Source organism: Varanus komodoensis, unplaced genomic scaffold (assembly GCF_004798865.1).
Source record: "Varanus komodoensis strain SLA01 unplaced genomic scaffold, ASM479886v1 scaffold7_1, whole genome shotgun sequence".
Lineage (NCBI taxonomy): Eukaryota > Metazoa > Chordata > Lepidosauria > Squamata > Varanidae > Varanus > Varanus komodoensis.
The window spans coordinates 1,604,430-1,618,915 of NW_025336479.1; the positions used below are offsets into that span (position 1 = coordinate 1,604,430).

At 44.5% G+C, this 14,486-nt stretch overlaps 1 protein-coding gene across 5 annotated transcripts in view; it reads left to right on the plus strand.

The window, feature by feature from the left end:
- The window catches only part of LLGL2 (LLGL scribble cell polarity complex component 2), a 74,353-nt gene extending 66,277 nt beyond the window's left edge, over nt 1-8,076 (plus strand). For 4 of the 5 annotated variants that reach the window (XM_044453574.1, XM_044453573.1, XM_044453575.1 and 1 more), the window contains 6 exons: nt 396-549; nt 1,980-2,020; nt 3,109-3,156; nt 4,862-4,904; nt 5,665-5,726; nt 7,352-8,076. In XM_044453574.1, coding sequence (XP_044309509.1) covers nt 396-549; nt 1,980-2,020; nt 3,109-3,156; nt 4,862-4,904; nt 5,665-5,726; nt 7,352-7,359 — 356 coding nt within the window. In that variant the 3' untranslated portion in view covers nt 7,360-8,076. The remainder of the gene's footprint in view (nt 1-395; nt 550-1,979; nt 2,021-3,108; nt 3,157-4,861; nt 4,905-5,664; nt 5,727-7,351) is intronic. The other variant, XM_044453576.1, reaches the window with a different exon arrangement.
- The last annotated feature ends 6,410 nt before the right edge of the window (nt 8,077-14,486 follow it).

Here is a 14,486-nt window from a genome sequence, read left to right on the forward strand (position 1 = left end):
TGAAAGTAGCTTTGCAGAAGATTCCCAAAAGTATATGCTTGAGGGAGTAACTTTACAACTTCCATCGGCCCTTGGCATCCACATCCATGTATCTTGATTTATCCATGCATAGGGCTCTGTTTTTACTCATCAATCCAGAAAAAGTTAGCTATGGCATGGGATTCGTTTCAAACGACCAGTCACAAGCAGTGAACGTGACATTCGAAGCTGCTCGTGCAACTCGATCCTCTGCATGTTTATTCTGAAGTTAGTCCCAGTCTGTTCCAAATAAGTGTGCAGAGTTTTGCCAGCTTGCTCTGCCAGGTGGGGGAATGTTTGTAAATGTGTTTTAGGATTCCATTTCCTGGCTACGGCTGTACACGCACAACTTGAAGTTTCTCATTTTTTCCCTGCAGGGTTCTATCTCATCTCCCCATCAGAGTTTGAGAGGTTTTCTCTTTCTGCAAAGTGGCTTGTGGAGCCGCAGTGTTTAGTCAGAGTGCCTGAAAGTGCCGGCAACAGCCACATGCATAACACATCCGGCATGGAGAAGGCTTCGAGGAAATCCAAGTATGCAGCGCTCCAGGGTTGCCAGTAAACCAGTCAAGTCTGAAAGGCCTGCCTTTGGTCGTGTCCAAATGGGTCGTCTTCATGTCGGGTCTCTCTTGCCACTCTCACTAGCCATGGGAAGGCCACAAAAAGGCAGCTTGTGTGTGTACTGGCTGGGTTTGCCTGGGGATCGCCCTGCCATCCCCCCCCCCACACCGCATACCTGCGCAACACCTGCCCCTGATGTCACCCCAGTCGGCTGCCAGGGCCCTGCCTGTCTGTCACCTTCCATTCACTGTCTTTATTAGAAGCAGAAGTCATTTCAAAACGATCACTTGCATATTGCCATTCAAACTGGTGCTGAGATTTCTGCAGATATTCAATGTAGTGTCTCAGAAACAAAGCCCTTGTTGTAAAGTACTTATGTAAATTTATTTGTGAACACCAAGTGGAATGTACCAAGGCGGCAGCAGAAGCTGAGAGCCTTAGCACAGGTTAGTTCTGATCATGCATAGAAACAATTCAGTTTTCCCTAAGGTAAGGGATAAACCTGTGTCTTTCCTGTAAATGAGGAAACAGTGACTCCCCCCCCCCTCAGCACCTTTCCCTCTGCCATGGAAGAAAAAAGATCTTTTTTTTAGCAGCAGCTGATCAGAGATAAGTGTTGTCCCTGATAAATGCTGAAAAGGGCTCCTTTTCTTGGTGCTTATCAGGGAGAAGAGCTTATCTCTTATTGGCAGGTGATCAGAGATACTTTTATGTGTGAGACAGGGCCAGGGGCATGTCCAAGGGAGGAAGCAGCTCGATTATTTAGTCCTACTTTTTTCTGAGTTTATCCTGCAGAATTAGACTCTGCTTACCTCACTTCTGAAACAATCATACAGAGGCTTGTCCTGCTTATGAGCAGACATGCTTCCTACAATAAGATGGAATTCTCAGGCCTGTCCATATCTGCCTTGAACCCCACCTGCCACTGGAATGCTCCCAGGAGCTTTTCCAGAATTGATACTTGAACCAAAAAATGTTCTCCAGGGGTGATCTATGCTTGAATCACTGGAGAAGAGGGCTGAGTGAGTGAGCGAGTGAGCGAAGCATTCAGTTTCACGGGCCTCTTCCTGCAGTTTGAAGTGGTATGAGGAGGCATGGTTTAACACCTCCGTAAGAACTGAGGCTAAGTTTCAGATGCCCACACACATTTGTATCTTAAGTGTTCTTTTAAGCAGAACTCTTCAGAATAGTGCAAAGTGAAGCAATTATATCTAACTTGCAGTGTTTCCTCTAACAGTGTTCAGCTATTTTCTTTATAGATAATAGAGATTTGTTGTGTCCTAAATAAAACTCAAGCTTGGTTCAAGCCTCGGAACTAAGTAGTAAAGTCTGACTTGCCAAGTCCAGGGTTGGAATTTTTCTGTGACTTGCCTCCTTGTGACTCTCTTTCCTATTTACAACAGCAGGGAATCGGGACAGAGCTCTGGTGATCCAGGTGGAAATGGTAAGCAAAACATGGCCACATAGAACTCAGATGCTAACACAGAGCCTTGCTGAGTAATCTAATCTAGCATCCCAGTCAGATTCCTCCAGTGGTGCAGTGCTTCAGATGCAGTTTTGAAATGCTAACTTGGGATATGACTACAAGGCTGCTAACTCCTATTGATAGGATAAGTATCTTGATATCTTGTTGGTACTTGGAACGTGAGGTGCTACCATTTTGTTTCTGGGCACAATTCAGGGATGTTGGTTGTGACCTCTAAAGTCCTCAGCAGCCTGAGACTGGGATACCTGAGGGGTGTTGTACCCTCATATGGACCTGCCAAGTGTAGGATGTTTGTTGGAGTCTCTGCTCCAAATGCCTACACTTTCTGAGGTGAGGCAGATGGGTTCCAGGCACAGATGCCTTATCTGTGAACTTCCCTTTCCCTGTTCGACAGCTGCTTTCCTGGTCTGTAAATCCTAAGTAAAAAAATGCAGATTCTCAGGCTTTTAATATAGCTTTGATGTCTTCTGATAACTTTGCTTTCTAACATTGTAGTATTGTTTAATGGCAGCCCACTAAAGAACTTCTGTTGGAGGTGTCCTCTCAGCATGCATTGCTAATGCATTGGCAGCATATTTTCAAAAACCAAATCTTTGGCATGTTGGAAAATGCTAACCACAGGGAGAAGATGAAAATACTTCAGCCATTAGCTTACTTTCCTTTTAGTTTCTGATCTTTTATGGCTTGCTGCTAGCTCTCCTTTCTAAGGACTAGCAGCTTAGAATGTAAATCTGAATTGGCATTTGTGTCATAGAAATCAAAGATAACACAGGGCAGTGGGGTGGAGAGAGAAAGTAGATGGGAAGATTGATTTGGCTCAGCTGTAGAAGTTAGCTTCAGGTTCTAATGTGGACTTCAAATACTGGCTCGTGATCTTCCTTCAGAGAAGTTAAGGGTTCTCAGAATGGTGGGTACAATGAGGAACTTGGCTTTTAAAAATGCAAACAGCTGGACCTTCAGAGCATAGTAAGCTATGTTTTGGTTTGGTTAGATGAGCTGTTCCTATTTTTGCACTACGGCTAACATTTCTCCGATTTGTCTTTCAGACGGCGTGCATGGCAGGCTGATGGAACATGCCCTGCTCAATGATGAAAGTGAGATGGAGATAATTTCCTTTGTGTGATGTTGGTGCATTCTGGGAATTCTTCTGAAACTGCTGTGACTTCTTTCTGGGCATTCATTTCTGTATCATATAAGTGAATTTCTCTTTGGAATGGTGTTTTCATTTAACTAGGGTAGAAGTTAGTGATGACCTGACTAAATAAATGGTGTTTATACAAGCTATGCATAAATGCTCACTGGCCCCCGGCAGTTAGTTGCTTTCCAATGCAATCAGTTTCCAGCAGCCCCTCATCAACTTTGATGAAAGAGGCACATAGGGTGGCCTTGAAACTTTGCTATCTCAACAGTACTTCCACATTTGCAGGAGGGAGATAAGGCAGAGTTACCTCAGCATGATTGCTTGTAAGACATTTGCCAAGTGCTTTGCAACTCAAAAGGGCCCTGAAGACCCGCATATCTGCTATTGTGTTGGTGTTTCAGTGTTGTCTTTGGCAGATCACTTTACTCAGCCATCTGTGCATGGTTCCTGGGGAAGAAATGCCCCCAAAGGAGATGCCAAGAAACTATGTAGGCATATTTTGACTACAGCCTGTGCCACAAGATTCCCCTTCTGGAGTGGCCCTACAAGCGCTATTCAAGAATTTGCTCTTGCCGTTGCAGACTAGTTGCAGATAGTGCCTCTGACCATAGGCTGGGAGCTGCCTTATGAGAACTCCCTGCTGCATCTGCCTGCCGTGGGATGCTCAGGCCACAGGCCGCACAATGCCTTCAGCTGCTCCCAATATGGCCCATGAAGCAGCTTCATGGAAACAGCCAGGGGGAAAGCCAGATTTCCCTTGACAGTGGTACTGGAGCAACCTTTCTCTAACCTCTGATTTCACCTGAGAGATCAGAGATTAGGAAACTCTTTACCTTGCTTGAGATTTCTCTCCCAGCACCAGGGAGGGGAGCCTTCCTTTTTCGCCAGTCTCTCCTAAAGGCCTGTCTTGGGTCAGGGTGAGAATGAGGCAGTGCTTTTGTGTGCAGCCCTGGCACCTCAGTCCATGCCAATTCAGCACTCAGGACTGAAAACTTTGTGCATTAAGTGATAAGTCACGATGCAGACAGTCTCGTAAGTGGGTTTATGGAGAGCCTGAGACAGCAAAGTCCTGCTCTGGTGTTTGTGCAATCAAAGGTGTCAGCTATGTGTCTAAGCTCATGGTTACACTACGGAAGGCTTTCATGCAAACCTGTAAATCTGTGAGCCCTAAATAGAGAGAGAAAATATACAACTGCTTCCTATCTTTCTCCTTAATTCAAGCTGTTTGAAGCTGCAGGCTTTTCTGCCACATCAGGACTCTTACTCAGATTCCACAGAGTATGTGGCAAAACTAAAATAATTTCCGTGAAATCAGTGTGTGTTAAGTTTGTCAGTCTTGGCAGATTAATTGTGCAATCACTGTTCGTTTTTTAGAAAAAAAAAATCTAATTGAACTAGTAACCCGATTCTCCATAAAGTGATGACCCAACATTTTAATTCATTTAGGAACAATTGTATCCAAAGCACATACCTAATATATTGGAAGGTGAACTTAATGTGACTGTTCATTAAGGATAAAATCAGTAAGCCCTAGCTGTACAAGTGGCTCAACTTTTGTCCAAACTGAGGTGCAAAGGAAGCAGAATGGATCATTAAATCACTAATATTGGAGCCTGGAGAATATCTGCACTCATGCCTCTTTTTTCCCTTCTTTTCAGGTGTGCTGAAGGAAATTCAAAGCACTCTAGAAGGTGGAAGAGGGTGAGTGCCCCACATTCAGACTGTTTCCATTGCTGTTGGGGCTCCGGGAGTGTTATTCAGGTGACAGAAGGGAGAGGTGGTACAAGGAACCTCTGAAGACAACTCCTTAGCAACTTGAAGTGTACTGAGCTTTTTCCTCTAGGTTCTAGTCTCTCATTTTAAAATTCTCTCATCTACCTGGTCCCAGCTTTGAACAGATCTTGTAGTTCTAAATGTAGACGATCTGAATTGGCAGGTTGGTGGGAGAGGAGAGGGACAGACCTTTCTGAATTCTAATTAAGGTCTTTTCAGCCAGTTTGAGAAAGATGCCTACAGTCTTAATAGTTTGGCATATATGAGATTGGTGAAAAGTTCTTCCATCAGCCAGGGGCTCTTTGGGACAAAAAGGGCATTCATAAATAAATTAATGAATGGATGAATAAAGGTGATTCATGAATATTTCAACAAACAAAACTGGAAGGATGTGCATATGTAACCAGTCCAAAATAGAAAGTCAGCTGGGGTTGAAGATGACACATGACACATCCTTTGTGTTTGTCCCCTTGTGGCACTAGAGAAGTAATTCTTTCTCAAAAGCAGCACAGCTTATTCTGACTTGGGGACTAAAGTTCCCCTGGAATATCTGGCTGTGTAAAGTATTTTAGGCTTTGGGGGAAAGAACAAAGGATTCCACAGCCAGCTAAAGAAGATAATGGTATCCCTAGGAGGGCATGATCTGTCTCATTATTTCCACATGGTGACCTGTTCATTGTCTTTGCAGGAGTTACGGTGACAGAATTTCAAGGAAAATCCAAGCAGGGCACAGGCTCAGTAATGGAGGAGGTAGGTGAGCACATTATGGCTCTAACGCAGAGGTAGGCTACTTCAGACGTTTTGGCCCACAGTTCCCATCAACGCTAGTCAGCACAGGAATTGATGAGGGAAGGTGGGGGTTGTAAGCATCACCACTGAGAGAGGCATTGCCCATCCATGCACCAAAAAATCCTCCATAGGTGCCAGACTAATTGCAATGGATAAACTACAGTTATTGTAACCCTCTTACAAAAATGCACCATGGCAAGCCTCAGGCCCATTGTGCTTCCCATTCAGCTCTACATGGAGGGAAGGCACCGGAAGCATCTGCTCTGTTTGTAACCATCTGCAGCTTCCATGCTGCATCTGAACATAAGAAAATAGTGGGTTTTGCAAATCAGAGCATTAACTAATGAAGATCTGGTCTTGATCTGATAACTGCATTTGTTGACATGTGAATTCTGTTTTGGCCTTCAAAAAGTAAAGTTGTACTCTAAAGCTCAGTGCTGGGAATCTACGTTGCTGTTTTAATGCATGCGTGTTGATTCCTGACATGATGGCGGCTAGTGTGCCCTTTTCTTGTTTTCCTCGGCCTTTGTATTCACAACGGCAAAAGAGTGCCTGGTGAAGAAGGATTTAATCCCCACTGCCCCTCCTGCACTCTCCAGTTTTCTCTTGCTAAGGCAGGTAACAGCTGGGAGACTGGCCAGAGTCCACTATATAACCAACATTACTGATGAAGCTTTCCAGCTGATCCAATGCTTTCCCCTCCACTTGCCATCCCAGGACAGGGGTTGAGATTTGATTGGAGCAGGATTTCCCCCAGCCCTCTTAAGCTCCATCCCAAGAAGCACTAATTTCTGTGAACAAAATGGGCCTGCTTTGTTTGTCTAGGATACTGAATTCTGGCATTGTGAGGCCTGTGCTGAACAACAGCATTCCCATGGCCAGTTTCTCAGCCATTCTAGCCATTTCCTTGGTGCTTAAGTTGGGAGTTATCCTGCACGCTGGGGCTGAGAACTGAGGCTCTTCTGATGAAGCTGGACTACAGTTCCCTTCAGCCTCAGGCAGCATGATCAATAGCCAGGGATGCTGGGAGCAGAGGGCCAAAGATCCCCCACCCCTGATAAAAAGTGTTCTCTCTCAGCTGCCACCAGTGAATCAGTGCAGGTACGGAGGCATCCTCAGAAATCAAAGAAAAATGGCACTCCTTGCCTCCGATTTTGTATTGACTCTTACAAGCCTACATGCATGAGACCAGAGTGGACAACTGTGAAGTCCTGGGCCCATTTTCTTCCAACCCCATTCCCAGGCACCTGCAGACTATGATCCTACTGCTGCCACCCCACAGAATGTTGTGGGGTACCAACCACATGCAAAAAAAGCAACCAATTTGCCCCTGCTTTTTGGTGAACTGCCACAGTGCACGACAGTGGTCAAAACTGAAGGGAAATGAAATTGGCCATTGTACTTTCCTGTAGCAGCTTAACTAACACCGAGTTCTGGTGGTCAAGCAAAGAGTGTGAGGGGTTCCACCAGGGATTTCAGTGGGGGGGGGGGATGCACCGGGGGTACACAGAGCCTTGTCAATCTGTTTAAACAGTCCAAAGTACCTTCGATTTGTGTAAAATAACCATTTTGTTTTCTCTTCCCAGCAGAATGATTGTGCTGTGTCCAGGTCACCGTGAGGTCTGGCATTTGGAAAGGGTGCCATAACACTACCGACTGTATAGGTCCACCATTCATGGAGGGAAGCATCCACTGAGCACAGCCTCGGATTGAATTGCAGGGCTGAGTCTTGTGTGGCCACTCACTCGCCTCCCGATCCTCCTTTTCACTGTGCCTCACCTGAAGCCCTCCACACCTGTTTTTTTCAGCCTTATCCTGAGGCTGGATTGGTTCCCTTGGCCTGTTTCCCTTTATACCTCTGGATAGGTTATTTGTGATTCTTCAAATGTTTGCACAAGTTCTTTTCTTTTAAAAATATTTCTATTGGGATGGGTTTTAAATTATAAATGTTGCTGCCTTGGGAACAGAGTTTTTTTTTTTAAAAAATACTGTTACCTTTGAGTAAAATTATTTTTTGTACATTTTTAAAAATCATACTGGTGTTTAATAGAGAGATATTTTAGAAGCGTGCTTTTTTAAAAAATCTTGAATGAAATAATATATGTCACTTTAGATCCCTGTGGCTGCTGTAAACTCTTTTTCAGTGCCGAAACTGCAAGGTTTTGTTTTGTAATTGTACTGTGATTTCGCAGACTTGAGTAGAATCTTATTTTTGTAGCTGTACAAATCAGGGGAAATTGATTCAATTTAACTTGATTTGTGTGTGGACACTACACTGATTTGTCTTAAAATAAACCAATACCATTACCTACTTCTTATTGTAGCCAAGCAGCTTTCTGTTACTTTGCCCTGTTTTTACATCCTCTTGCAGCCTTATAGCTGCAAAAGGGAGTATGGCCCTCTTTGCTTATTCCTTATATGCTGGGGGTTCCCATATGCTGCAGGGTAAAATGACCAACACAATCTCTTCCTTTTCTTTTGAATCCTAATCTAACAGATTGTATTCCAAGTTCTGTCTATGACATCAACAACAGCATAACACCCACAGTGGGAGGGATGGGACTGGACAGTCTGAGTTTTGAAGAAAATCTAAATTTGAACAGCTCAGCTGTATACACTTTCCCATTTTCCCTTGCAAACTCAAGTTTTGGGGAAAGGGGTCCATCCCACTGAATGGAACCCCACCAGGACACAGAATCAATCCTGTATGCATACTGAAAAGGGTGAGAAGAGAAACTGGACATTGCTAAAACTGGCTCACAAAATCTTGGCTTCTGGTTGTTTTCATCTCCTGGCAAGGCTTAGCCAGTAGCCCATAAGCCTCAGGAAAAGTTACATGGGTGCTTTGGTACATTTTGTTTAAACAGGTACCCTACTGATAAGGAACATCTTTATTCCCCATTTACTTTCCCTGGTTTGAACCTTGTTAAAACACCATAATGTGGGCCAGGGCTGGTGAGTAGATCTCCACATTTTTAGGGCTTTTTCTGTACATAATTTCCTGACTCCCTGTACAAGATCACACAGTGCAAGCTCTTACTTTCTTCACTCATTATGCATATGCTTCTGGGGAGATGTTATTTTAGCAGATACACAGCAAGAAGAGTACTGCAAGTAGCCATGACAAAATCAACATACTGGATGGGCTGACACGACACAAGCCATGCTGCTTTTTTAACCACTGTTGGTCTCTTGTGTCATCCAAACCCCACTGCGGTAATTCAGCAAGGCATGTTTGGTCTTTAGAACCCACAAATAGCCTGCTCTGTACCATATTGCCATATTGGGTTGTCCAAACCCAGAAAACACAACTCATCATAGTGTGAAGGTCTGAACCAGAGAGCTGCTTGACAAGAGGGGCTTGTTGCCAAGTGGCTAGCCAGAGAAGTCCACTGACCACTGCCGGTTGGCATGGCTGTTGGGGTTGTCCTCCTTTGCTCGTACCCTGCCCTGAGAGGACAATCAGCTGGGTGACACTGCAGAAAGGTGTGGCTGTTCAGCGGATTTTCCACGCTCCTGCCCTAAGCACCTGCAGGAAGCCCTTCACACGCACACTCACTGCTGCAGCAGTGCCTGTTCAGGGGCTGCGCTGCTCAGCTGATTCCCCTCCTGCCCGCCATTCTCATAGCCACTTGCCAGAGCTCTATCTCCAACCCAAGCTCCGCTTTGCAGGCACCCCATTGAGGTCATCTCTCTGGCAAGCAGGCGTGGGAAAGGGGGGCAAATGCTACCTCCCTTTTGCCATTGCTGCTGCTTGCAAGAAAGGCATTCCGGGGTTGGGGGACATCTGCCTAGAAAAGCAGGGGTGAGAAACCAAAAGGGCACCACCACTTGGCTGATTCTTCCCCTTCCTGCTTATGTGATGGGCTCCCTTCAGGCATGTGTGGGGGAACCAGGGAGTGGTCAATCAGCTGCCTGGCTGATCGGCTCCCCTTTCGAGTGTGAATCACGCCACCCACCCCACTCCAGCACTAACCACAGTTAAGAGTGTCAGCATCTGGCTACTTATCCCTGGTCAGCAATACAATACTGACAAGTGAGTGGCCTCCATGTACCCTATTTGCTGAGCCTTGGTGTGGCTGGCTGGGAGGCAATGCTATGGAGTGATCAAATGATGGTGGGGATCCACTTGCCAAACTGCTCTTCACACGTATTTCTCTATATCAATGCAAAACTCTGCCTATTTTGTCTCCATTCCTGCAGCTGAAACTTTATATCATGTTCAGGTCATATCCATGCAAAAAACTGTTTGCAGCAACTATGTGCAGAGTCTGTTCCTGAGTTACAAAGATGCCCATCTTTTTAGTTTCTTGCAAGACTTTAAGACACATGGGAAATAAGATGAGTTGTACTACAAGTAACAATTGCCAGAGGGGTAGCTGAGCTGGTCTGTTGCAGCAAAAATAAAAATTTATGGCACTTTTTAAAACAACCAGATCTATTTCAGCACAAGCTTTCATGGACCAGAGGTCACTTCATCAGATCCGAAGTTGGCAAGTTGTACGTGTGGGTGGACGAAGTATTGCGTTGGAAAAATAAGTCAGTGCATTTCACTACAGTGACTAATTACCTACCTACCTGCCAACTTAAGATAGCATCTGATGAATTGGACTTTTGTCCACAAAAGCAGATAAATTAATCAGTATTGGCCTTTAAGGTGTCACAAGACTCACGCCAAAAAAGACGACAACTTCTCTGGAAATGGCTTTAAACAGCTGGTTTCATTTTCTACTACAGTGGGGGACAAATGAGTTTCTTTGCAATGGCTGTGCTGCTGCTGCTGCTGCTGCTCCTGAAAGCCTCAGTGCTGAATGGCATGAGGGAGAATGCCTGTCTCCACCCACCCACCTTGTACCTATAAAGCAAACTGATTCCATAACCAGCTGGGCCAACAAGTTCTTGTATCTACTCAGGGATGTTAAGAAGCACTTTTAATATCATTGATCCTAATAACCAAACATGCTTTAAACGAATAAATTTATTATGGCATAAACTAAAGCCGACTTCATACCAGGTATAGCACAAGACATGTTGCTGCCTGAAGCAAAGGCAAGATGGTTCTCATTCTGTGTGCAGAAGCCCCTCGGACTGGTAGCCCTGGTGATAGGATGATGTCTGCCACACATCCGAGGCTGTAGGGCAGTTTGGGGGGCCCAGGGCAGATTGGCATATACAGTGCTCTCCTCCCGAACACAGGAAAGGCTGGGAAAGGTCTGCTGCTGGTGTTCCCCCCATGCCCCCCCACACAATCTGGTGCTTGAGCTGGTTGTCTCACTTTACCTAAATGAAGGCTGACCCTGCATCAAAGGCAGGTATAGAAAGAAGGAAACAGGAAGTCTAAATGGTAGTGATACTAAAAGTACAGCATGTAATGATTAGGACATGTAAACAAAACATTCTGAGATTAATAGATGAAAGGGGACAGCATATAAAGATGAGGTCTTTCTTGGAGAAAAAAAGAGCTATCAATATTTTCTTTTGTCTAAAGGGGGTGATCAGCACCTGATTAATGCAAACAAGGTGAGCCAAATCAGATTGCCATCATCATTACCTTTCAACAACTTCTAGGAAACACAGAGACCAGAAAACAAATTTCATTGGCTAGATAAATTCATGGATTTAAAGTTCAACTTTTTAAAAAGACAAGACAGACTTGATTCTGTAAGCTTGAGCCATGTCAATGGAAGTAGCAATCAATGGTGGTTGTTTTATTTGGAGGATTTCCTTTGATTCTTTGCTATCAACTCTTGAGTTTTCTCAAATGAGTTTGCTCTCTCCCTTTTTTCTGGCATATTCTGTGCAAGCTGAAGTCTAGTAAAGCAGAGCTTGGTGTATCATGTCCTATATTATGGGCTGTGTTTGCACCTGCCCTTCAAACCATGTCTGGTTTGTTAACGTCTGATTTGTTGTGGGAATCCTGGAGAAGACTGGTGCCAGTTTTTGTGCCGTTGATCCTCCTGGTCTCCTGCTACTCCTCCATGGACCTTGAAATAGCATGCCTGGAACAGTCTTCCAGCCTTTTGAGATGGGTTTAGCTGAGGCTTCTTGAAGGCTACCCAATGAATTTAACAGCAGTACAGAGTTCCCATATTCAAGCAAAGCAGGGCAACATACCAGCATGAAGTCCATCAGGACCCTTTCTGCTCTATGGGTACCAAACTGAAGTGGAATGACAGGTGAATGCCGCTGATTTATTCCTTGTAGTTTCTTAACAGTTTCTTTACTGAAGCTAATTTATGAAATGGCAAATGGCTGATGGTGGTAGGAGGGGTTTCTGGGCATTGATCAGATAGTAAAAAGCTAAAAACCAAACAGCAGGCATTGTTGTGAACTTTGCATTTGTTGAGGTAACATAATATTTAATGTGTGGCTGCCAAGTCAAATACCATCTAGCTATCTGTAACCTCTGGCCACACAAAAAAGTCAAAATTTTTATATTGCTATAATCACCAGGATGCAAGAGACATGATAAGGCTTGGCTTAGTCTTTATCATTAAACCAGTTTGTAATTCTCCAGAGAGCACGTAGTGAAACTGGTGCTGTTTATAGGCTTCAAGTATTACAAAACTGCTCCAGGAGCAACTTCTGAAATTGTTCATGTTGAAAATGCCAGCTTTTATCCAACTGTGCCTTATACAAATGGAAAAATGCTGCATTCTTCTTTTGAGACCTGGATCGCACATCTTGCTTTTGGTTTTGCCCCCATCTGTCACGCGCGCTTTGTGAGGCCACCTTCATTCACTGCTGTGGTGTTGACCTTTACAGTCCTAACTGGCCCAGAGCCCAGTTATTTGAAGGACCACCTGCCTGTGCCTTACAAACACCCTCTGAGGTCTTGCCTGCAGGCCTGCCGTCAAGATCCAGCCAACTGGCATGTGCCAGATGGGGGCTTTCTCTGCAGCAGTCTGACATCTTTGGAACTCTCTTCAGAAGAACAGGCCTTAATGTGTTTGCTTCAACCTGTATTTGTCACAATTGTGAGTTTGCTTTAAAGGTTCTTGTTTTTAGTTTTTGTAAAACACTATTGAGAAAGATAGATGACGAATGCTAATCACTAAAATTATTGAATGAATTAATCAATGAATTTTACACATGCTCAGAGGCATATGTTCCTTCACATGATTTTAACAAGGAGAACTGCAATGAATACTGTCAGTTAAAATCAATCTGGGTAGCTTTTTTTCTCTTCCTAACTTTTCTCCTCCATCGCCTAATTTACTGTTAAGCCATGAACAGAGGGGACTATACAAGCAGAGAAAGAAAGAGCAAACACGTGAGCGAGCGCTTGGCATATATAGCTTGGTTTGTAAGGAGTTAAACAAGTCAAAGCAAGAACAGCTCTGCTGCCTTCTTGCAGCTTCCCTTTCCACATCCATGGGGAGGCAACTGCATGGACTATTGCTTGCACGTTGCACTGTTCTCTCTCCAAAAGACAAAAAATCTAGATTTTGAAATGGAACTGGGGCACATGGTCCACTTGTGTTAAGAGTTTTTGCTTAAGGGTTAAGTGGAAAATAAGATTCAACACATCTGGTGCAAATCCTGCTGAGATAAACGGGTTTAGTGCAGCAACACTATTGTGGTCTCTTCTGTATCTGAGAGCAGAGTGGTTCCCAGGCGTGGTGTGGGGAATAACTTTGCCTGAAAGCATGTATTTTTGGAGGAAAAAGGTGGAAAGAATGAAAAAAAAAATCATAGACTTAGAAGAGTTAAGTATTAGGTGAAGGCCCTTAAAATAAGTCCTATCGCCTACAGATATATAGAAATATATATAGCAATCAGCAGGAAAGATTTTAAAAAATGAAATGCTTAGGCACTGGCCTCACCTAGTATGCCATCAGTGTTGCAGGGAATTCCCTAGAGGCAGTACCGGGTGTATCGTTTCTTGGGTGGGAGGTGGCTGAAGGGAAGCAAGGTCATGGGCTGCCTACGCGCTGGCATGAGCTCAGACAGAGGAGCACTTTTCTTCAGGCTGGACTGTTGAGGTAGCATGTGCATCACTGTGGCAATTTTTCTGATAGCTTGTTGGTTGGTAGAAGCTTCCATGCCCCTGGCAGAAGACAAAAACTCCACCACTGGGTGAACTGGACTAGCCCTGCTGCAAGACCCTTCTTGTTCTGGCTTGGGGGTGAATCTGCAATAGAAAGATTCCATCTCAGGAGGGTAGTCAAGATTGGTCATTGCCTTGGTATCCACCAGGTGGTTGTATTCCAGAGGTATGAGACTTCTTCCATGTTCCAAGTTGCATGGGAGTTGCAATGCCTGTGTCTTTCGTACTTCTATGTGCATCTTTCTGTTAGGTGGTAGCAGCCTTGGCCTCTTCTTCAGTTGTGAATCCAGCAGCAAATCAGAAATGCAGATGCGGAGGAATTCCTCTTCAGTATCTGCTCCCCAATCTTCCTTCTTGCCCACAAGATCTAGTTCCTTCTGCCAGGTTGCTGTAGGAAGCTGTCCAGTTGTCCAGAAAGTTCCAGGGACTGAGTGTTGGTCCTGAGAAGTAGGCATCACTTTTAGGATATAAACTGTGTTTTCTTTGGGTTCTAATGAAGCCTTCTGGAAGAAAACTGATGGGGACTTGTCATCCCTTGCCCACTTCTCTTGAATTGGAAGACTGTTTGCTGCCTGATTCTTTGGAACTTGACAAGATGAGGCACTACATTGCTGGAGTCTGCACTTTTCATTCCATTTTTGAACAAACTTCTCCCTGGAGGATTTTGGCCA